The sequence below is a fragment of the Pantherophis guttatus genome, chromosome 15 (assembly GCF_059756535.1).
Source record: "Pantherophis guttatus breed Tessera chromosome 15, ASM5975653v1, whole genome shotgun sequence".
Taxonomy (NCBI): domain Eukaryota; kingdom Metazoa; phylum Chordata; class Lepidosauria; order Squamata; family Colubridae; genus Pantherophis; species Pantherophis guttatus.
The window spans coordinates 1,033,475-1,054,472 of record NC_142077.1 but is presented as its reverse complement, the minus strand read 5'-3'; the positions used below and the strand labels follow the sequence as shown (position 1 = coordinate 1,054,472).

General features: G+C 45.8%; 4 protein-coding genes across 7 annotated transcripts in view; 3 read left to right on the top strand and 1 right to left on the bottom strand.

The window, feature by feature from the left end:
* The window catches only part of PLEKHG5 (pleckstrin homology and RhoGEF domain containing G5), a 37,477-nt gene extending 32,668 nt beyond the window's left edge, over positions 1 to 4,809 (top strand). For 3 of the 4 annotated variants that reach the window (XM_060694337.2, XM_060694339.2, XM_087878841.1), the window contains 4 exons: positions 42 to 157; positions 1,322 to 1,518; positions 1,625 to 2,455; positions 3,181 to 4,809. In XM_060694337.2, coding sequence (XP_060550320.2) covers positions 42 to 157; positions 1,322 to 1,518; positions 1,625 to 2,455; positions 3,181 to 3,190 — 1,154 coding nt within the window. In that variant the 3' untranslated portion in view covers positions 3,191 to 4,809. Of the gene's footprint in view, positions 1 to 41; positions 158 to 1,321; positions 1,519 to 1,624; positions 2,460 to 3,180 lie in introns of those variants that run through there. The other variant, XM_087878840.1, reaches the window with a different exon arrangement.
* Positions 4,810 to 9,125: 4,316 nt separating this feature from the next.
* On the top strand, positions 9,126 to 12,026 carry LOC117669636 (uncharacterized). Its single transcript, XM_087879382.1, has 6 exons — positions 9,126 to 9,155; positions 9,899 to 10,052; positions 10,845 to 10,952; positions 11,244 to 11,399; positions 11,754 to 11,835; positions 11,957 to 12,026. The coding sequence occupies exons 1-6, from the start codon at positions 9,126 to 9,128 to the stop codon at positions 12,024 to 12,026; spliced, it is 600 nt and encodes a 199-aa protein (XP_087735508.1).
* A 2,758-nt stretch (positions 12,027 to 14,784) lies between these two features.
* TNFRSF25 (TNF receptor superfamily member 25) lies at positions 14,785 to 15,199 on the top strand. Its single transcript, XM_087879381.1, has one exon. The coding sequence runs from the start codon at positions 14,885 to 14,887 to the stop codon at positions 15,197 to 15,199; it is 315 nt and encodes a 104-aa protein (XP_087735507.1). The 5' UTR covers positions 14,785 to 14,884.
* A 2,391-nt stretch (positions 15,200 to 17,590) lies between these two features.
* ESPN (espin) overlaps positions 17,591 to 20,998 on the bottom strand; it is a 36,885-nt gene continuing 33,477 nt past the window's right edge. The window contains exons 12-14 of the mRNA XM_060694335.2: positions 19,831 to 19,910; positions 19,518 to 19,529; positions 17,591 to 17,888 (exon numbers count right to left, since the gene is read on the bottom strand). Coding sequence (XP_060550318.2) covers positions 17,741 to 17,888; positions 19,518 to 19,529; positions 19,831 to 19,910 — 240 coding nt within the window. The 3' untranslated portion in view covers positions 17,591 to 17,740. The remainder of the gene's footprint in view (positions 17,889 to 19,517; positions 19,530 to 19,830; positions 19,911 to 20,998) is intronic.

Sequence of the window (20,998 nt, the reverse complement as noted above, 5' to 3'; positions counted from 1 at the left end):
TTCTTTTCTTTTCTTTTTTTTTTGTCTGTTCCTGCCCCAAGGATCCTTCCTGCTCATCTACCTGAACGAGTTTGGCTGCGCCGTGTGTGCCTACACCTTCCAGACCAGCGGGCAGTCGCTGTGCCGGAGCTGGGTGGAGGCTGTCTGTAACGCTCAGGTAGGCGCTGCTGGACTCTGGAGGCTCTTTCCCAGGGAGCTCAGAACAAAAGAAAACGAAGTCTTAACATGGATGCACAGAACATCCCCTCTAGCTGAATGCTGATTAGCATAATACAGTCCTTTCTTTCTTTCTTTCTTTCTTTCTTTCTTTCTTTCTTTCTTTCTTTCTCTTCCCCCCTCCCTCCCTCCCTCCCTCCCTTCCCTCCCTCCCTTCTTCCCTTTTTTCTCCTTCCCTCCTCCTCCCTCCTCTTCCTTCCTTCCCTTTCTGATCCTTCCCTCCCTCCCTTCTTTCCAATTTTCTCCTTCCTTCCTCCCTCCCTCCTCCTCCTCCTTCCTTCCTTCCTTCCCTTCTTTCCTTTTTTCTCCTTCCTTCCTTCCTTCTTTCCTTCCTTCCTTCCTTCCTCCCTCCTCTTCCTTCCTTCCCTTTTTGATCCTTCCTTCCTTCCCTCCCTCCCTTCTTTCCAATTTTCTCCTTCCTTCCTCCCTCCCTCCTCCTCCTCCTTCCTTCCTTCTCTTTCTGATCCTTCCCTTCTTTCCTTTTTTCTCCTTCCTTCCTTCTTTCCTTCCTTCCTTCCTTCCTCCCTCCTCTTCCTTCCTTCCCTTTCTGATCCTTCCTTCCTTCCCTCCCTCCCTTCTTTCCAATTTTCTCCTTCCTTCCTCCCTCCCTCCTCCTCCTCCTTCCTTCCTTCTCTTTCTGATCCTTCCTTCCTTCCCTTCTTTCCTTTTTTCTCCTTCCTTCCTTCTTTCCTTCCTTCCTCCCTCCTCTTCCTTCCTTCCCTTTTTGATCCTTCCTTCCTTCCCTCCCTCCCTTCTTTCCAATTTTCTCCTTCCTCCCTCCCTCCCTCCTCGTCCTTCCTTCCTTCCTTCCTTCCTTCCTTCCTTCCTTCCCTTTCTGATCCTTCCTTCCTTCCCTCCTTTACTTTTTTCTCCTTCCTTCCTGTATATATGTTAGGCTATATATATATATTTTTTTTTTTCTTGTGTTCTTCTTGTTTTTTTATTTTTTTCAAAATCCCTTCCAAGAGCCCCCCGTTCAGCGATTGTATTTCCTGTCCTCTGCTCCCTTCTCGAGCCAATCCACCCGTTGGCTCTGGGAGCAGAGGATCTCCCTTATCCCGAGACAGTCTATCTTGGTGACCCTGCTCTGCTCTCCCTCCCACAGAATAAGCTGCAGCAGCTGCGTCTGCAGGAGCTCCAACGCCACCAGCGGCTTCCTCAGGTTGTGGAAGCCAAGGCGGAAGAGGAAGAGGAGGAGGAGGAAGTAGAAGCGGAGGAGGAAGGCAACAACAGGGACTCCTCGGAAGCCAGTTCCCCTCCCACCCTCCGGAAGAGCACCAGCAGCTTGGACTCCCAGCAGTGGTAAGTCCCCGGGGGGGTGGAGTTGGGGGTTTATAAAAATCACTGGAGGTGACCCTCACCCAACTTGCAAGGTGACCCTCACCCAACTTCCTCTCTTGGTTTGTAGCCTCTCCGACGGCTCCACCGACACCATCTCCGTGATCGCGGCTGAGACCGGCGAGGAATTCCTTTCGCCTTCCTTCGACGGGAGCCAGTTCCTCCCCCCAGCGGAGGAATTGAGCATCGGCCCCCTCCCCAATTCCGCCACGCCCTCCTTGGAGGTGGGAGACCCGCTCCCCGATACCCCCGGACCCTTGTCGAAACCGGAACCCAGCCCCTGCAGCTGCTCGTCGTTCGACAGCGCCTACGGGACCCTCTCGCTCGGCTCGCTACACGAACTGGCGGAGTCCTCGCTACCGCAGGGGGGAACAGCGGCTGCCGAGGAGGAAGAAGAGGAGGAGGATGTCGCCAAGACTGGTTCCCCCAAGCTGCGCCGCCAGACCCCCGTCCAGCTCCTCCCCGCCAAGACCAAGGTGCTGAAGTCCAAATCGGAAGCCAACCTCGTGCAGGTGCTATCGCCCTCGCTGTACCTCGTCCAGAGTCAAAGTTTGTCCGAACTTTCTCCTCCGGGCATGGTATCCGGGGGTCCCCCCATGCAGGAGCCTCAAGGCCAGCCCCTCCGCAGGGTCTTTAGCAGCAGCAGCAATAACAGCAGCGCTTCCGAGCTCTCCGAAGCGGAGGAGACGTCCTTGCCGGGGATCTGCGTCTCTCCGGGGTTGGTGGTCACCGTCGCGAGCGGGTCGCCGTGCTGGCCGGACGAGGAGGCTACGAGCGAGGAGCTGTCGGAGGAGCAGCAGGCGTTTTCGGACCCGCCGACGATTCAGCACCGGAAGTTGACTCTGGGCCAGCTGTACCGCCTCCACACCACGCTGCTGCTCAACTCCACGCTTACGGCCTCGTGAGTGTGGGTGGCGGGTGGGACTTTGAGCCGGGCTGAGGGGACCTCTGGGCTGTTCTTGAAGGCGGGGGGCTGGGGGGGGGAGACAGGATGCTGAATTGTGGTGATTTCAGCCTTGGAGGGTAGTCAGGCAGGAAACATGCCCCGATGAATTCATTCTTCTTTACACGTCGTTCTTGACTTACGACAGTTCGTTTAGCAACCGTTCAAAGTTACAAGGCTTTTCTGTGTCTTGTTCGCTAACAGACTTTCTCTAACAAACATTGGTTTAGTGACTGAAACGACAACAACAAAAAAGTGACTTAGGGCCGGTTTTCACACTTACGACCGTTGAAGCATCCCTGAGGTCATGTGATCCCACATTCAGACACTTGGTGACCGACTCATATTTATGACGGTCGCAGTGTCTCGGGGGTCATGTGATCCCCTTTTGTGACCCGACGAGCAAACTGAAGGGGGGGAGCCAGATTCACTTAACGACCTAACTTAACAGCTGCAGTGATTCACTTAACGGTGGCAAGAAAGGCCCGTAAAACGGGGCAAAGCTCACTTAACAACTGCCTTGCTTAACATGACCTGCGATGTCGTAAGTGTGAAATGGTCGTAAGCGTGGAAAATGGTCATCAGTCACTTTCTTCAGTACCACTGTAAATTCGAACGGTCACTAAATGAATGATTGTGAGTCAGGGGCTACCTGTAATATCCCATATTCTCGTCTCTTGCAGGGAGGTATGAGAAGCGTCGGAGGAAGAGAACCGAGTGCGAGACAAAGGACCGGTTTTGCGGTCCCGCCCATCCCCCGTGGGCATCAAGACCACCCAGACACCCCAAGGGGGTGGGCACAAGGACAGAGCACAGCATCCCAAACGGGTACCACTTCTCTGTACGTGCGTGCTCCCAATCGATGTGTTTGCGGCCACTGTGCACCCTTGGCCCGAGGACATGATAGACAAAGGAAAAGTGGGGGGGGCAGAGGGTGGGGCCCCCCCAGCAGCAGCTGCTTCCCAGGAACTTCGAATTTGAACCCCAAGTTTTACCTTTTGCACTGTTCACTCCTCCTTGTTCAATTCTCCTCTCTGGACACAAAGGATGGAGAAAGATAATTCAAATGGATCTCCGTGCAATGTTTTGTCTCTCTGTTTTTCTCACTCAGCTCTTCCTCCCTCTAACTATGGTTCCCCCGTTACCCCAAATCTCCCCATGTCAGGAATTGAGCCTTGTGACTTCCTCTTGGACGTGGGGCCCAACAGCCATCGTCACCCCTCCCCAAATCCACTTTCCAGTCGACCTAAATTTTGCTCGTTCGTGCTCGCTCCATGCCATGCACAGTGGAGCACCAAAAAGGATCGGGGACTTTCCAGCCTCGATTATCCTGCCTGGGCAATGGGTACGAACCCCCCGCCCCATCCTCGTCTTGCTCCCGTTGCGGTATGGGGGTCTTCCCATCCAGCAGGAGAAAAATAAAGACTCCCTTTCCCCCTCCTTGGGAGTGTTTTTCCCTGCCGAGGAGGTGCACACAGCAACCAGAAAAGCATTGTACAGAACAACGTAGAGGTCATCTAATCCAACCCCAGCATCCTGAGAGAGGGAAGGAACGGGTTCAAGCCGAGGTTGGGCTGTTTTTCGGAAAGAAAGAAAGAAAGAAGAGAAAGAACCGGAAGGTCGGAGAAGGGAAACGAGTAAAGAAGGATGACAAAAGGGATCGGAGGAACGGGAAAGCAGACGGTTGCGGAAAGGATGAAGTTTCTGCCGAATTTTGCAAGCCGGGTGTATCGGAAAAAGGAAAAATGGAACAGCAGCCTGTTGAGTTGAATTGTGATATGGAGGCCATATTTCGGGACGTCGGTGCCCCTCTGCCCCCCCCCCTTCTGTCGGGGACACCGGGGCCCTTCCAGTTTTGGGATGACAATTGTTTGATTCCAAAGCCGATTTCTTCCGTGAACGAAAAACTAAATGGGGCCCCGCTCGGACGGCGGAAGCAAAGCCCGCTCCCAAATAAATCAGCCACTGGACGTAACTCCGAAACGATGCATTTTTTCCCTAGCAACCTCCCCCCCCCCCTTTTAAAATCAGGGTGTGTTGCGTTTTGCGTTGGCTTATAACATTGCTTATTTATTACGCTTATATTCTCGCGGACCCCCTCCCCGGGCCCCGTTTTTCAATGGGGCAGGAGAAGGGGGGGGTGTAACTAGTTCAGTTTCTTCCCTACCGTGGCGTGCCGTGGCTTTTGTGGCTGCCCTCCCCAGAGACGCTGTGGGGAGGGGTCTTGATTTTGCAAAACATCCTCCCCCCCCTTTTTTTTTTTTTTTGCAAATGTGATTGCTTGGCATAATTAAAGGCCGATTAAATCTTAATGATTTTTTTTTTCCTGTCCTGGTGTGGAATTGTGGAGGAGGGATGTGGGGGTGGGGGGTTTGTTGCTAGTTTTGGGCGTGACAGCAAACCATCATTGCTTGCTGGGCTAGGGTGGGAAATGCAGTCCATGGCGGCTTGCTCCACAAACCAGGATATGGATACGAAAAACAATCGGCGTGAGTTTTCGCAGATGGGGCATTTGCCTGTTTCCTTTGGTGGAATTCCTTGCCAATATTGCTTTGGGACCGGCAGTCCTCGACTTACGACCATTCGTTTAGTGACCGGGTTTAACAACGTCACTGAAAAAAAAGCCCCCTTAGGACCGTTTTTCACACTTATGACCATCGCAGCCTCTCCCGTGATCCAAATTCAGACGCTTGGCAATCAACTCGTATTTATGACCGTCTCAATGTCCAGAGGTCACGTGATTCCCCTTTGGCGACCTTCTGATGAGCAAAGCCAATGGGGGAGACAGACTTCACTTAACGACTGTCTGATTTGCTTAACAATCGAGCGATTCATTTAACGACAGTGGCAAAAAAAACTACAATCGGACGCAGATCGCTTAACAAACATCTTGCTTAGAAGGATGGAAATTCTGCTCCCGGTTTTGGTCATAAGCCGAGGACCACCCATAACCATAGATGTCAATCCGGTGCCCCTTTTTAACCACAGTTATCTGGGGTGATCGCCGTACCGCCCCCTTCTTTTTCTACGAAGGAGGGGGAAACCCCCCCAAGTCCTCTGCGTCAGTCACTGCCTCCTTCACTCATAATTTCCCATCTGTCTTTCAGCCCCGTTGCAAACCGAGCCTTTGATCCATTTGCATAAAAGGCGGTGTTGTTTTTTGTTTTTTTTTTTCATTCTCTTTCCCTTTTTTGTCAAGAAAAAAAGCTAACTCTTCAGCAAAGTTCACCAAATCACATTCTCAAAACAAAAACAAAAAACTCCGGCACTCTAACTTTTTTTAAATAATCTTCCTCTGGAACCCTTAAAAGCAGCCGAGTTTTTTTCCTCCCCGAATTCGATCTTCAAGAAAATTGAAAAGAAAGGGAGGAATGAAATTTTTATCATCCTCACCCACCCCTTAATTTTTTTTTTAATTTTCTCTCTCTCTCTCTCTCTTGCCCTTTCCCCAACTTTTTCAAAAGTTTCCCGCTGGATCCCTCGGCTTGAGAAAAAAAGAGCTTGCACTTTTAATTATTATTTTTTTTTTGTTCTTTTTTTTTTTCAAAAAAATTGCATTTCCTTCCTGCCGTACAGACTCAAAAGGTTGCTTCTGCCGGTTGGTATTCACTTTTCTTCGAAGACATCTGGGGGACAACGCTTGGGGGGCAGGTGTTGAGGTGGGGGGTGTTGATTTCCTGAGCCTTCTGATAGTGGCGGTGGCTGAACTTTTAACGTGAGCGATGCGCGGTGGGGTCTCTTCATGCATCAGCTGCTGCGGTAAGTACCAGCGGCTGTCCCGATTTTGCAAAACTTCATTTACGCAGACGGGGAAAACTGCTGGGTTAATTCTCAACCAGGCACCTGGTCGATGAAACCGAGTCTCAGCTGTCTTCATTCATAAAGGTAAGTGAGATTTTGCTGTCACTTCTTACTTTGATTCTTGCAAAGAGGCTTCCTGCCTCGTTCTAACAGGAGCCTTGAGAATGGGGAGTCTCAGTGATGGTTTGTGTTTCTTCCCTGTTTTCTCCATCTGTCCCAATTTAATTGGGGGCGACTTTCCTCCTTCGAAAAAAGAATCTTGAAAACCACCCTCTCTTAAAAATGTTAAGAACTTTTTAAATATCTTTTTTTAAAAAAAACTTTAAATAAAAAAGAAAAGTTTAAAATCCTTTTTCAAAACCGTTTTGAAAATACTTGAAACTTTTAAAACTTTTTAAGAACCTTTAAAAACTTTTTTAACGCTTTAAAAACTTTTTAAAACCATTTTTTAAAAAAAAAAAACTTTAAAAAATCTTAAATACCTGGGAAAAAGGTTTTAAAAATTGCTTGCTTTTTTTTTTTTTAAAAAAAAACCTTTGAATGTTTTAAGAATCTTTAAAAACTATTAAAGACGTTTTTAAAACCTTTTTTTTAAAAAAAAAAACCCTTTAAAAGTTTTTAAGAATCTTGAAAAACTTTTTAAAACTTTTTTTTAAAAAAAACTTTAAAAATCTTAAATACCTTGGAAGAAGTTTTTTAAAGTTCTTGTAAAATCTTTAACAATATTTTTTGAAGTCTCAAATATCTCTCAAAAAATCCATTTCTGGAGGGTTTGGTTTGGGGATTTTTAATATATATATATTAATGTTTTTTTTTTTCACCTTGGGAGAATTCTGGTGCATTTTAATAAATGCACAGAAAGTGATGTTTAAAGGGCACCACCTCTTCTGAAAACTTTGGGGGTTTTTGGCAAAGGAAGCAGACAGCTCTTGTGAAGTGGAAGCAGGGCAGAGAAGTGGGAATCAGGACAGTGCAACTGGAAGAGACACCCAAGGATCATCTAGTCCAGCCCTCTGTAGCATGCAAGGCAGCCAGTAACCCCTCCATAAGAAGGGACTGTCCTGTTTCTCTCAAGCCACCAAAGATGGAGAACTACATAGTTGGATAATCAAACGTCAGGAAGGTAGAGATATTTGATCACACAATACACACATACACATGTCAAGGTCTTTTGACAACCTGAGAGGCAACTTAATTTCAACAACCAGGTTAAGTTGTTAAAGGACACATACTGTTAACCTTGTTTTTGAGATTCTCGGGTATGTCGCTAAACCTAGTTCCTGGATTCAGGAGCCTGCAAAAAGCTTGTGTATTTTATTCCTGAAGTAGGTTGTGCTTGTACGCACAATTATTACGTGCATGTCGTATGTTGTGTGTGCCGTTGTTAATGCATAGGCCTCCAATGGCCACCAGGGTGCCCTGATAATTAGCTTTTCTCCCCTAGGATTGCAAGATTGGAGTTGCAATTCTGCCGAGGGCCACTAGAGGGCCATCGAAGTGGCATCCGTTGGCCCCCTGGTGGTCATCTGGATTAATGCAGCCGAGATTTGAAACCATCCTATTCTCTTAAAAAAAGAACTATTAGAGACATTTCAGATCCCAGCCTGAGATTGAAGATGGGGAGTTTGTAACACATGGGGGGACCTGCCATGTTAATCCTGGCCAAGATGCTAGTCCTCATGTTTTTGCTGGTTTGTTGTTGTTGTTTTTTTTTGCACTTCATGCCCTTCAAATGTTTGCAGAGTGAGATAGGCTTGGGCTGCCCTACCCGGCAAACACGTGAAGATCATATAAGTACAAAAACAAGACTCTGGGTTCCATACACGAGAGGTAAAAAACCATGTGCAAAGTGCCCTCCTCCTCCTTTCTGAGCGGGAAAGGGTTAAACGGGGGAGGAGATCGTATTTCGGGAAAGGAAGTAGATTTAATCTGGAGCTGACTGTACCCCCGATAAGAATCTCCTAGGGCAGGGCCCACGCTGCTGCTACTACGAGGTAATCTATTTTGGAAATAGCTTTGATGCTCAAAGCTATTGATAGCTCTAGAAACTATTGCTCAGGGTGGGGCAGAAATGGGGGGGGGAAATGTCTTCTAAAAACACTGAATTCTTGGTACGATGTTAGAAAATTGGGTTTATGCTTCTGAAGGCCTAGCTCTAAAGGAAAAATGACGGGGAGGGATGAGGAAAGAAAAAAAAAAAAACCCAAATCTGAATACCAGCTTTTTCAAGCTAAAAGTTTCCGCTTGACCGAAATCGCTTCAAATTTTCCTGGAAAGAACTCGTCCTTTTTAAAAGTCTTTTTGTGTCTCGTTTTATATCCTACCGGGTTCTTTTTTGAAAAATTGCAGTCGAAGTTCATGCCAACAGGTGTTCAATGTGGTAAGAAGAACACCGGATGTGACCAAAGGGCAAAAATTAAATCAATGTAAAAATCAGAAAGGAAACATATTCGTCTCGTGGCGAGATGGGCAGCAGGCGGCAGCCTCCCTCGAGGAACAAAAGAAACGCGGGTCTAAAAAAAATAAACCGAGATGTTGTAAGATGAGGACTACCTGTGTTTGGGACGGAGAGGGTCCTTATTTGTATTTATTTAATTCATTTTATTCGATTTTATTCGATTTTAAATTTTGTATATGTATGTGTTTTATTTCATGGCTGTTCACCCCCCTGAGTCCTTCGGGAGTAGGGCGGTATAGAAATTCAATAAAATAAAATAAATAAATAAATAAATATTTGGTCTTGGTTTTTTCTTCTCCAGAAAAGTCTCGATAAAAGAAATCTGGAGAGGAAGAAGACGTTCGAAGGTGTGCGATTTTGGGGAGACGCATGGATAAAGAGGCGAGTATCCTCGGCGAGGTACAAAACCACCTTGGTTTGAAGCGGAGTTCATGGGAAAGATAGGGAGCCCTCGACTTACGACCGTAAGCCATGCCGGTCTTTAAGTGGGTCCTCCTCACGTGTTCGTGCCAAATTTAGTGACCTTTGATTGCGTCCGTCATGTAAGCGTAAGCAAATGCGACCATCGCAACGTCCCCGTGATTACGTGATTTAACATTTCGGCAACCGACTCGTATTTATGACAGTCGCAGCCTCCTGGGGGGGGGGGGTGTCACACGATCTCCTTTTGCGACAAGCAAAGTCAACGTTTGCTTAACCAGGGTGTGACTCACTTAGCAACGGCAATGGTTCGCTTAACGATTGTAGCCAGGGAAGTCGTAAAACGGGTCACAAAACCCGCTTCACAAAGGTGTGTCGCTTTGCAATGGAAGTTTGGGGCTCCGTTGTGGTCGTAAGTCGAGGGTTACCTCGTATTTATCAACCTTGGCAACTCTAAAGATGGGTGGACTTCAGTTCCCAGCATTCCCCAGTCCGCTGAGTAGGGAATTCTGGGAGTTGAAGTCCGCTCATCATAAGAGTTGCTACAATTGAGAAAGCTAGTCTAGACAATCTCCAAACACCTCTTTTTGGGCCAAAAAAAATTATTGTCTGCCTCTTTCCCGTCTCATGGAGTCGTGAGGGTTTCGAAGGAACCCTAAAGGTCATGTAGTCCAACCCCAAACCCGAGGCAGGACTTCTCATCTCCCCTCCTTTCCTTTTAGATCTTCCTGGTGATTTTTTTGCTCTTCTCTGCTGGATCACAAGTCCTGGATGGCATGAAGGATGCCAAGAAGATATTCCGAGAAGTGGAAGGGTCGGCTTTTAGGAGGAAAAAAAGCTTGAGATCTGTAGGATCAGAAAATCAGAGCAACCCTGGTAAGTCATGTGATTTCTCTCCCCCCCCCCCGATTAAACAAAACGTGGTTGGTCTAGATGATCTCTGAGTTCTGTTTGAACAAGAGTCCATAAAAATGAATGCTGGGTAAGTGTGGGAGACTGCAAGTTCTCGTCCTTCCTTAGCCATGAAAACTGGCTGGGTAACTTTGGGCCAGTTCCTCCCTTTCTCTCTCTCAGCTCAGCCCAACCTTACAAGGTTGTTGTTATGGAGGAATGTATGTTGGATAGGTTTGCTACCTTGAGTTATTTGTAAAAATGAAGGTGGGATAGAAAGATAGATAGATAGATGATAGATAGATAGATGATAGATAGATAGATAGATAGATAGATAGATAGATAGATAGATAGATAGATAGATAAGAGAGAGAGGGAGAGAGAGATGATAGATGAAAGTGGAAGGAAGGGAGGGAGGGAGGAAGAAAGGAAGGAAAAGAGGGAAGCAGAGAAGGAAGGAGGGAAGGAAGGAAAGATGGATGGATGGATAGATAGATGGATGAGAGAGAGAAAGAGATGATAGATGATATAGATGGAAGGAAGGTGGGAGGGAGGGAGGAAGAAACAGGAAGGAAAGGAGGGAAGCAGGGAAGGAAGGAAGGAAGGAAGGAAGGAAAGAAAGAAAGAAAGAAAGAAAGAAAGAAAGAAAGAAAGAAAGAAAGATGGACAGGGCAACCTTCAGGCCTTTTAAAGTATGCATTACTCTTACTGCAACCATTCCAGGGGGGGAAAAACATCTTTCTCACTCGCTCCTCATCCCCTTCCCCCCCCTGCAAGGACCCTCCTCCTCGAGGCCTCCCGATAGCGCAGCGAAACCCGTCCCCTGCCCCAAAGGAAGGTACCACTTCGACAGTGAGAACTGTTCAGTGTGCAAATCTTGCACAGGTGAGGAGAACGGGTAGCGTGGACCTGGGTGGGGGGGTGGGGGGGGCGTTGGGCGACTGGCAGGAGAGAGCGTGCTCAGTTTTCCCAAACTTTGCACCCCTCCCGGGCACACACACACACAAAAATGTGGCACTGGTGTGTTTGCGTCCGTGTGCACGCATGCCGACTGCAAGGCGGAGGGGGATTCTGGGAAACTGGCTCCTTCCCTCCCCAATTCAATGCCACCCACTCCCCGCAGTTATTAGGAGGCGTAAATGGTTTTCGCCCAATGAAAAATGCTTTGTTTTGCAGGCGCTAACACAATTTTGGTGCAGGAGTGCAGAGACAACCAGGACACGGAGTGTGGCTGCGCGGAAGACTATTTCAACCAAGAGAACGTTCCCTCTCTATTAAACTGCATGAAATGCACCAACTGCAGCTCTCAGCGCAGGGAGACGCTGCAGGCCTGTATGTACATGCGGACGGCCTTAATTTTAGATTTTTTTTTTTAGATTTAAAAAAAATAAATAATAATTTAACGATTATTAGAGGTATAGGCAGCCCTCGACGTACGACCGCAACTCAGGGCCAAATTTTCCCGCGGGACAGTCGTTAAATAAGTTTTGGCCTCCCATTACGACCTTTCTTGCCGCCTGTCGTTAAGCGAATCGCTGCTTAAGTTCGTTTCATTTGCAAGACGGGTTGTTAAGCTCGTTTTACGAGCTTCCTTGCTACGGTCGTTAAACGAATCCCTGCCTTGAGTCACCAGGTTGTTAAGGGAAAGCGGCTAGAAATGCGGCCGAACCTTTTAAATCTTTTAAGGTCGCCGAGACGCCGACGCCGAGTGCGGATCCTGCTTTTCCGGCTTCTGCGAATCTGGAGAGACCTGCGGGCCGTGTCTGACGTAAGCCCCCTCCCCCCCCCCTCAGCCAGTTTGGGGTGGGGTGAGGAAGGAGTTAGGGTGCCCCGAGCTCAGAATAATATATTTTATTTATTAATAATGTATTTCTTTTATTTGGAGAAAGACCACAGAGCAGAGTTGAAGTGTTCACCTCCATGATGGCTCCTGATAGAATCAGCCTGACCCCCCGGTAAATGGACAGCCCCCCCCCCCATCTCCCTCAGCCCCCATCTTCCCCAGACCCCCGATCTCCCTCAGCCCCCCAATCCTCCCTCAGCCCCTCCCAATCTCCCCCAGGCTCCCTAATCCTCCCTCAGCCCCCTCAAACTCCCCCAACTCTCCAATGCTCCCTCAGTCCCCCAATCTTCTCCAGACCCCCCCAATCTTCCCTTACCCGCCCCCCCCCCCATGTTGCCCAGACCAACCAATCCTCCCTCGTCCCCCTAAAGTCCCCCCAGCCTGCGGAATCCTTGTTTAAACACCTGGCTCTCAAACTGCAATTTTACTAAATTCATTAAATTTTACTAGAGGTGGTCCTCGCTGTACGACCACCATTGAGCCAAAAATCTCCGTTGCTAAACGAGACAGTGATCAAGTGAGTTTTGTCCCATCTGACAACCTCACCTGCCCCCGTTGTTCAGTGAATCTCTGCAGTTGTTAAGTGAATTTCCCCCTTGACTTGGCTCGTGGGAAGGTCACCAAAGGGGGATCAAGTGATCCTGAGACATTGCCACCGTCGTAAATACGAGTCATTTGCCGAGCGGGTGATTCTTTTAAATACCGCAGGGTTCACGGAACAACCTCAACGATTCACTTAGCAATCGGAGCAGAAAACAAGATGTGCAAATTAAGCCCGGCTCATTGAAGTGCCGCATCGCTTAGCAACAGGAGTTTTGGTTCCCAATTGTGGTCGTAAATTGAGGACCGCCTGCGAACCTCCTAATTCTTTCTGGAATGCAAATCCCGCCTTCACCCAACGTGCGCGGTAGGATTCGCACCCTCTCCACTTCACCCCGTTGAAAAGCAAGGCTACCTTTTCTAAACTTCCATTTTCTCTCCTAGCGGGATCCCCCAAAACGAGCAGTGCAACATGGTCTGTAAAATCGGTACGTAGTCTCGGTGATTATTTTTTTCCTCCCATTTGTGGCACGCCGAAGCCGCGGTTGACGGAGATAGGAAGAGAGCCGAGATTCAGGGCTTGGGGGTAAAGCCTAGGCGAATTTGTCTGGTTGGGATGGGACACCACCAGGAGATCCCAGAGAAGAAGGCAAGTCTTTGAAGCTGAAAAACACCTTCAAATGTTAGTTTTTTATTGTATTTTATTTTACACTTTTATTTTTGTTTAGGTTTTCATTTTATTCTAGTTCAGATTTTTACTTCCTTTTCGTTTCGATTTTTATTTTATTTTAGCTTAGATTTTTACTTTATTTTAGATTTCTATTTTATTTTAGATATTTATTTTTGCTTTAGGTTAGATTCTTATTTTGTTAGACTTTTGTTTTATTTCAGATATTTATTTTATTTTAGATTTTTACTTTATTTTACTTTAGCTTCTTAGTTTAGACTTTTTTTCCCCCACGTTTATTCTTTATTTTCGATTTTATTTTATGTTTTATATTAGTTTTTTTTATTTTATTTTACTTTAGATTTTTACTTTTCATATATTGGTTTTATTTGGCTTTGGATTTTTATCCTATTTTAGAATTTTATTTTAGATGTTCGTTTTATTTTATTTTAATTTCATAGAGGAAACGAGACACGTTTTAACTCTGGGGTCTTGCAAACAAGCTTAGGGGGGGAAAAAGCCCCGTATGTGTTTCCTTAATTGATCTGATATTTAATTTTTCTGCATTTATGCAAAGAAGCCAATTCCGAATATGGTGTGAATTGGCTGACCCATCGCTCCTGGAAAATCTGAAAAATATTGATTTTTGCTTGATTTCGCTCTTCTTATAGTCTCAGCCGTAGGTGCCTGTGGGTGTATTTTCATCCTGGCCGGAGCCCTGTTTCTCTATTTTAAGAAGAGGAAAATCACTTCTGTTCCGAAGCCAATCCCTCCTCCGAATATCTACATTAGCAAACCCCATTTTGGTAAATTTTCTCGATTGTCGTTCTGCTGTTTATTCGCTACAGGTCGTCCTCGACTTACGACCGCCAACTGAGCCCAGCATTGCCTTCGTTTTATTTTAGATTTTACTCTATTTTAGATTTTATTCTAAGCGAGACAGTTGCTAAGGGAAGGTTGTCTTGTTTTACGACCTTTCATGCCACGGTTACTAAGCGAATCGCTGCAAGTTAAGTGCGAAGTGTATCTGTCTTTCCCCCCCCCCCCCCGAACTTTGCCGGTCAGAAGGTCACAAAAAGGGAATTATGTGACACCCCACCCCACCAGGAAAACTGCGACCGTCATAAGTACGAGTCGGCCATGCATCCGAATTTTGATCAAAACGGTCATAAGTGTGAAAAATGACTCTAAGTCACTTCTTTTTCAGTGCTGTTCTCAGTTCAAATGGTCATTAAACAAATGCTTGTACGAGTGGTGGAGCTCTCGCCTCACAATCAGGAGGCCGTGAGTTCGATCTTAGGTAGATATTTCTCTCTCTGGGCACGATGAGAATATATCTGCTGTGAACTCCACATTGGTGACAGGAAGGGCATCCGGCTAGTAAACACTCAGCTCCATTCAACTGCCCCGTCTCCACCCCACAAGGGATTACAGAGTCATTAAATGACCAAAAAAAAAAAAATTAGAAAAAATAAACGAACGCTTGTAAATTGAGGATTACCTATTTTGCACTGCCTGTGGCTCTTGAGAATGCAACGCTCCTGACTTCGCTAGCGGAGATCAAGTGGTATTCGTGGCTTGTTCCCAGATCCCACCCTGCCTCCGTCATCCTTCTGCCAGCCTGATGGGATCTGTAATCGAACCCGTCTGGAGGGACTCATATTGGGGGTGTTAGACTGGGGTCCCCGGTTCCGTAAGCCAGTGGCACTGATTCCCTGCTGTTTTCCAGGCAGTCCCGTCTCCTCCCTTCCCGAGACGGTCTTGCTGATGGACAAAGCGCCCCCACCATCCCGCTCACTGCAACAAGGGCGGAATCTCTACACCGTCATCAACGCCGTGCCCGTCCGACGGTGGAAAGAGTTTGTGAGGGGCCTGGGGCTGCAGGACGGCGAAATCGAGCTGGTGGAACTGGAGCACTCTCAGTTCCGCGAGCAGCAGTACGAGATGTTGAAACGCTGGTGTCAGCAGCGGGGCGCCTCGTTGGAGGCCATTTTGGACACCCTGGAGGCCATGCAGTTGGGCGGCTGCGCCCAGGAACTGAGGGAGAAGCTGCAGGTGGAGCATCTGTGGAGCAACCCCTAAGGTGACGGGGAGGCTGTCCTCATATGGGCAGATACCTCGCGGTCGAGTCGGTGTACGAGTGGCGGAATGAGACAACTCGTGCATCTCGCCGCAGTCCACTCGCTACAACCAACTCGCCACGATCTTCTTGCCGCAGCCAACTCACCGCGGGACAACTTGGTGCAGAAAACGCACCACAGAACAAGTCGCTGCGGGAAAATTCTATGCGGGATAACTCAACATGATAAATATTACCCGTCACTGTTTCTTGAACATTATTTCCATTTTTGTGGTAATGGGCAAAATAGAAATTATGTCGAAGGAACAGTGGATAACATTTATTGGGTTGAGTTATCCTGCGGGGAATTTTTCCGCGGTGAGTTGGTCGTGGCGAGTTGTCCTAGACCCACGAGCGTAGCGTTGCTGACGTACGGCTCCAAGCTGGAAATGTTCAGGACTGAATTCCAATGGACGGTACCCGGTTGCTTGAACCCTCGACCTCATTCACAACTTGCTCGTTCGTCTTCTGTGCAAAAAATACCCCATAGTTTCTTCTTGTGAAGGGAAAATACGAGCGGACAGCGGGCAACGCGCTACCGATATCGACCGAGCCATCAAAAACATATTGCCTGCCGGAGGACAACTCACTACCTTACTGGCAGAGCCAACAATCTTGTTTTGCCTACCAAATAGGGTCAACACTGCCGTTGAGACAGATCAGTCTGATATAACGCTAGCCAACTCGAGGTATTACTTGAATTTTATTACGGTATTTCGGTTTTGAACGCCAGAATGCAAGTAATTCTTGACGTAGAACCATTCTAAATGTGAATCTGTAGTCCTTGATCCGCCCTTCATCAACCCCGCTGGCTCACATTCGAAAAGCTTAACAACCCTACCTCACAGGGCTGTTGTGACGAGGTTTCGAGGCTTGCTCGCCCTGGAGGGTTCAGGCACTGCAACAGGTGTAGTAGACATTGTATGTCACTTTTTAAATAAACGTTTAAAAATGTTTATTCCTCCTGGAGGACAAGGCAACGTTATTCTGGAGAGCAGTTTTTTCTTACTGTGAATCACAAAAAAATTTTTAGAGACAAATACGGTGTGTGTGTATATATTATATATTTGTGTGTGTGTGTGTGTCTCTGTGTATTAACTCCAGCCTTTTTGGAGTGCCTCCTCATGCACTTAATAATAATAATAATAAAACTTTAAAACATTTGCTGGTCCCACCTGTGAATTCTTTGATCTGCAAGGTGCCTGGAGTTCCACAATTAAGAATGGTGATAAATTAAGGTTTTACCAAACCTTTGTAATGATTTGTCTTTGTAATGATCTGCACTTGATATGGCCCAAAGGGCTGATCAATAAATAAAATTGAATTGATAAATTAAGGCAGGCTGTTGAATCGTAGTTAAGCCGGTGCTTTGCATGCAAACAAATCTTGCTTTAAAGGCTGATGTTTCCAGGAAGTCAGTTTTACATACCGGTAGTCTTCGATTTACGACAATTGAGCCCGAAATTTCGGTTGCTAAGCGAGATGGTTGTGAAGTGAGTTTTGCCCCCATTTTACGACCTTGCTTGCCACAGTGAATCCCTGCCGTTGTTAAGTTAGTAACCCAGTTGTTAACTGAATCTGGCTTAAGTACATGCCAGTTGCCAAGCCCCTGAATTCTGATCACGTGGCCAAGGGTCGTAAGTGTGAAAAATGGTCCTGAGTCACTTTTTTCAGTGTAACTTCAAACAGCCACTAAATGAATGGTTGTAAGTCCAGGACTACTTGTAGTGACCTCACCAGCATTGGCCAATCGGTGCTCAGCAGTGCCAGCTATGGAAAATTTGGGCCATTTGCAAATTTTTCTTTCTTTTCCCCCCCCCAGAATTTGCTTTAAGACAGGGTCGATCTTCAGAACAGACCAAATGTTGGTTTAAAATTAAACCTTTGCAGTTGCATGATTAAAGTCGCCTGTATTGAATGGACAAAAGACCAGCATTTGAACAAAAGAAATTTAGATAAATGAGGAATCAAAAGGGAAAGATCCTGAAAGGATCTGAGTTTGGGTTGACGGACATTTAGCGAAACGAGTGAACGAGAGGGACAGGTCCCAAAAGGATTTGGGTTTGGGTTGAACGAGTGGACATTTCGCAGAACGAGAGATCGAGAGGGACAGATCCCAAAAGGATTTGGGGTTCAACAAATGGAAATTTAACAAAACAAGTGATCGAGAGGAACAGATCCCAAAAGGATTTGAGATCGAACGAATGGAAATTTAACAAAACGAGTGATAGAGAGGAAGACATCCTTGGTGGATCTGGGTTTGGGTTGAGCGAGCGGACATTTCGCAGAACGAGCGATCGAGAGGGACAGATCCCAAAAGAATTTGGAGTCGAGCAAATGAAAATTTAACAGAACGACTGATCGAGAGGGAGAGACCCTGGATGGATCCGGTGACAAGCGTAGAAGATCTGGAGACTGCGAATCAGAAGATACGGATCTTTGCTTCTCCCACAGCCGCCAGGCTCCAGGATCAAAACGGGCATCCCCCAAAGTGCGGAGAAGGGTTAATATTTCACCATATCTCCTTTTTTGAGGATAATCTGCCTTTGCCATGGGGTCAGTTTGTTCTCGTCAAAGCCGAGAGTCTTTAGTTTCTCCACTTGTTCCTTCTCCTTCTCTTCCTCGATCCGTCGCAGTTTTTCTTCCTCTCGTCTGTCGGAAAAGAAACGAAAGGAAGAAAAAGAAGATTAAACAGAAAGAAGATACAGAATGCTACCAAACGTGGAATTTATTTTATCAATGGCTGGGAAAAAAAGGGGTAAAGATTAGGAATATATTTATTTTATTTTATTTTATTTATTTATACAACCCAGACAACACAATGTTTATTAAGCATGTAATACGCAATGTAACTTTCACAGATGTAAGAATCTACATGTTTGAAACGTGATAAATAGTATAAACTTGTATAGAGATAAGGCGTTGTATTAATTATAAGGCAAAACTTGACGAAAATGGTTAAACGGGAGACGCCACACCATGTCCAATGTTTTTAATTTGTATTACTAATAAAAAACTTTTTTTAAAAAAAAAGCATGTAATAGTAGAAAATTAATAAAACTTTATTTAAAAAAAAGAAAAGAAACTAGAGGCCGATAGAATTAGTGACATGCCCAGTGCATCCCAAAACCACTGGTTTATTTATTTTTAATCTATCATAATATAGGCAGATAGTCCTAGACTTACAACAGTCCGTTTAGTGACCATTCAAAGTTACAACAGTCCTGAAAAAAGGAATTTAGGGCTGTTTTTCACCCTTACGACCGTTGTAGTTATCCCCAGGGTTGTGTGATCCAAATTGAGACACTTGGCAACTAACTGGCTCATATTTATGACGGTCGCGGTGTCCCGAGGTCACGTGATCCTCTTTTTATGACCTTCCGACAAGCCAATTCAATATATATGTGGTCTACCTCAGCATGTGGGAGGGAGCATCCTGCTTCCCTTTCGCCTTTCAGCTCCAATGCAGGAACCCTCAAGCAGTCGCATTCACGACAAACCATTTTATACCAAATTTATATTTATATATATGTGTGTGTAAAACAAAAAAACAGACATTTTGCGAGCTCTGGAACTAAAATAATTAAAATTTTACTCTACTAAGCTTTCATCAGCCATCTGCTGACATCGTCAAGAGTATTAAACTACCATTAATTACAGAGATCTCTGCTTTTATATTCGTATTTGATATAATACGTTCCTATTTCATCAAGCTGGCCTGACCTAAATTTTCCTCTTTTAAATGGGAATTTTAAATTTGGTTTTAAATTATTGGGGTTTTAAAATGGTTCAGCCAAATTTATTTAATTTGCTTTATCTCTATTTTAAATTTTGTATCTATATGTTTTATTTTATGGCTGTTCACCGCCCTGAGTCCTTCGGGAGTAGGGCGGTATACAAATTTAAAAATAATAAATAAATAAATAAATAAATAAATAAATAAATAAATATATACCTGGAACTCGTATTTTTAGAATAGTTTGCAATATGTATATATAAATATAATGTATAATTAAATATATATTTATGTGTGTGTATGTATATATAAATATATAATTAAATTTTTATGGCACCCATCACCCCTACAAGGTGACTCTGGCCGGGTTTTATTATCTTCTTCCCGTCCAGCGGTGATGTTTTCCAACCCTCGAACGCTCTTTCGTCTGGATCCACGTCCTATCCAGCCTAAGACTGTGCCTGATGGGTCCAGGGACTCAGACGCCTTATGCAGAGAAAACGGGCACGCTAACCAAAATATTTAGCCGCCTTGCCGAGACTCACCGTTTTTGCAACCTGCAAAAGAAAGAAACAAACCACAACAGACAGGTTAGTCTTGAAAAGTAGAAGTGCATTGTGGGGTTTCACACCACGCGGAACAGACTGATAGGTTCGATGCTATCGCAAAATGCGGGAACAACAATCGCACACTTCTTTGTTTCTCCCGGATCAGTTTCGGAAGAAGCACCAAAACACTGATGATGTTACCTAGTTGGGTCATAAGATGTCTGCAAGGAAACCACCAAGCCCAGAGAGGACCAAGGACCCGCCGAGTTCAATCCCGAGCTACAAATTCTTCTCTCCTATTGATTCTTACCTTTCCTCTTCCATCTTTTTCCGGAAAATATCCCGTCTCCAAGCTGGCATGCCAGCCAGACGGGCATCATCTTCTCTTTCCTGGAGAGACAAGACGAAGAAAGGAAGAAGAAGAAGAATCAACACCCACCGAGTAGGAAGGCGTTGAGAAAAGAAGAAGGGGAGATGCGGGAAGGAAAGAGAGCGGTGGAATATTGCTGGAAATACACAATATTACCTTTCAGTAAATGAAAAACGGATGAAACGTTTTTTAGGTCCAGAGAAAAGGATAACATTTTGGAGGCGATTCAGACAAACACCTCCCTACTCTGCAGAAGTATAAGGGGGTGAAATTCAGCACAATTAGGCTTGTTCTCTTATTATAACCAATCTCAATAAAATACAGGTAGTCCTTGACTTATAATCATTCGTTTACCGACCTTTACAAGAGCCCTGGGGAAAGTGACTTACCGTCCTTTATGACTTTTTCTGCATCCCCATGGTCAAATCTGGGCATGTATTTACAACCGTTACTACTACAACCAGTAGTAACAAAATGTGAAACCCTCCTCTGGTTGCATTCGCGATTTCCCAGCCGGTTTCCGATAAGTCAGTGGGGAAGCCAGATTCGTATAACGACCATGTGACTCACTTAACCACGGCAGCGATTCCCATAACACACACACAAAGTCAAAAAATCGGATGTGACTCACTTAGCAAGGGAAATTCTGGTCTCCATTGTTGTCGTAAGTCGAGGACTACCTGTGTAGCGGTATCTTTCAATGGGTAGGAGGGTGTCTCTCTACCGGTGAAGGATTTCTTTTTAGAGGAAGATGGGGGTGGAAATAAATTTCATGGGGCGGCCGAGAGTGGTGGGGTAACCCCAAATCTATTTTTCTTCTTATTTATCCGTAGCTCGTTCGTCTGCAACTTTTTCAAGGTGTGTGACCCGTTTTCAAATTACGTGGATTTTCTAGCTAATCCACATCCCCTTTGCCTCGAGCAGGGGGATGGACTAGATGACCTCCCAGGTACCTTCCAACTGTGCTATTCTGCAAAAGCAAAAGTTACAACTGCACTGCAAAAGTGACTTAGGACCATTTTACACACTTATGACCAGTGCAGGTGATCAAAATTCAGAGGCATCCTAACAAATCATGGGTTCGCTTAACAATTGCGGTGTTCGTTTA

Excerpts from the sequence above, each read along its gene's own strand:
- LOC117669636 (XM_087879382.1), top strand. The coding sequence starts at position 9,126 with ATGGATAAAGAGGCGAGTATCCTCGGCGAG. Across the intron at positions 9,156-9,898 it reads AGGCGAGTATCCTCGGCGAG|ATCTTCCTGGTGATTTTTTT; the intron begins GTACAAAACCAC and ends CTTTCCTTTTAG. Across the intron at positions 10,953-11,243 it reads AGTGTGCAAATCTTGCACAG|GCGCTAACACAATTTTGGTG; the intron begins GTGAGGAGAACG and ends TTTGTTTTGCAG.
- TNFRSF25 (XM_087879381.1), top strand. The coding sequence starts at position 14,885 with ATGGACAAAGCGCCCCCACCATCCCGCTCACTGCAACAAGGGCGGAAT.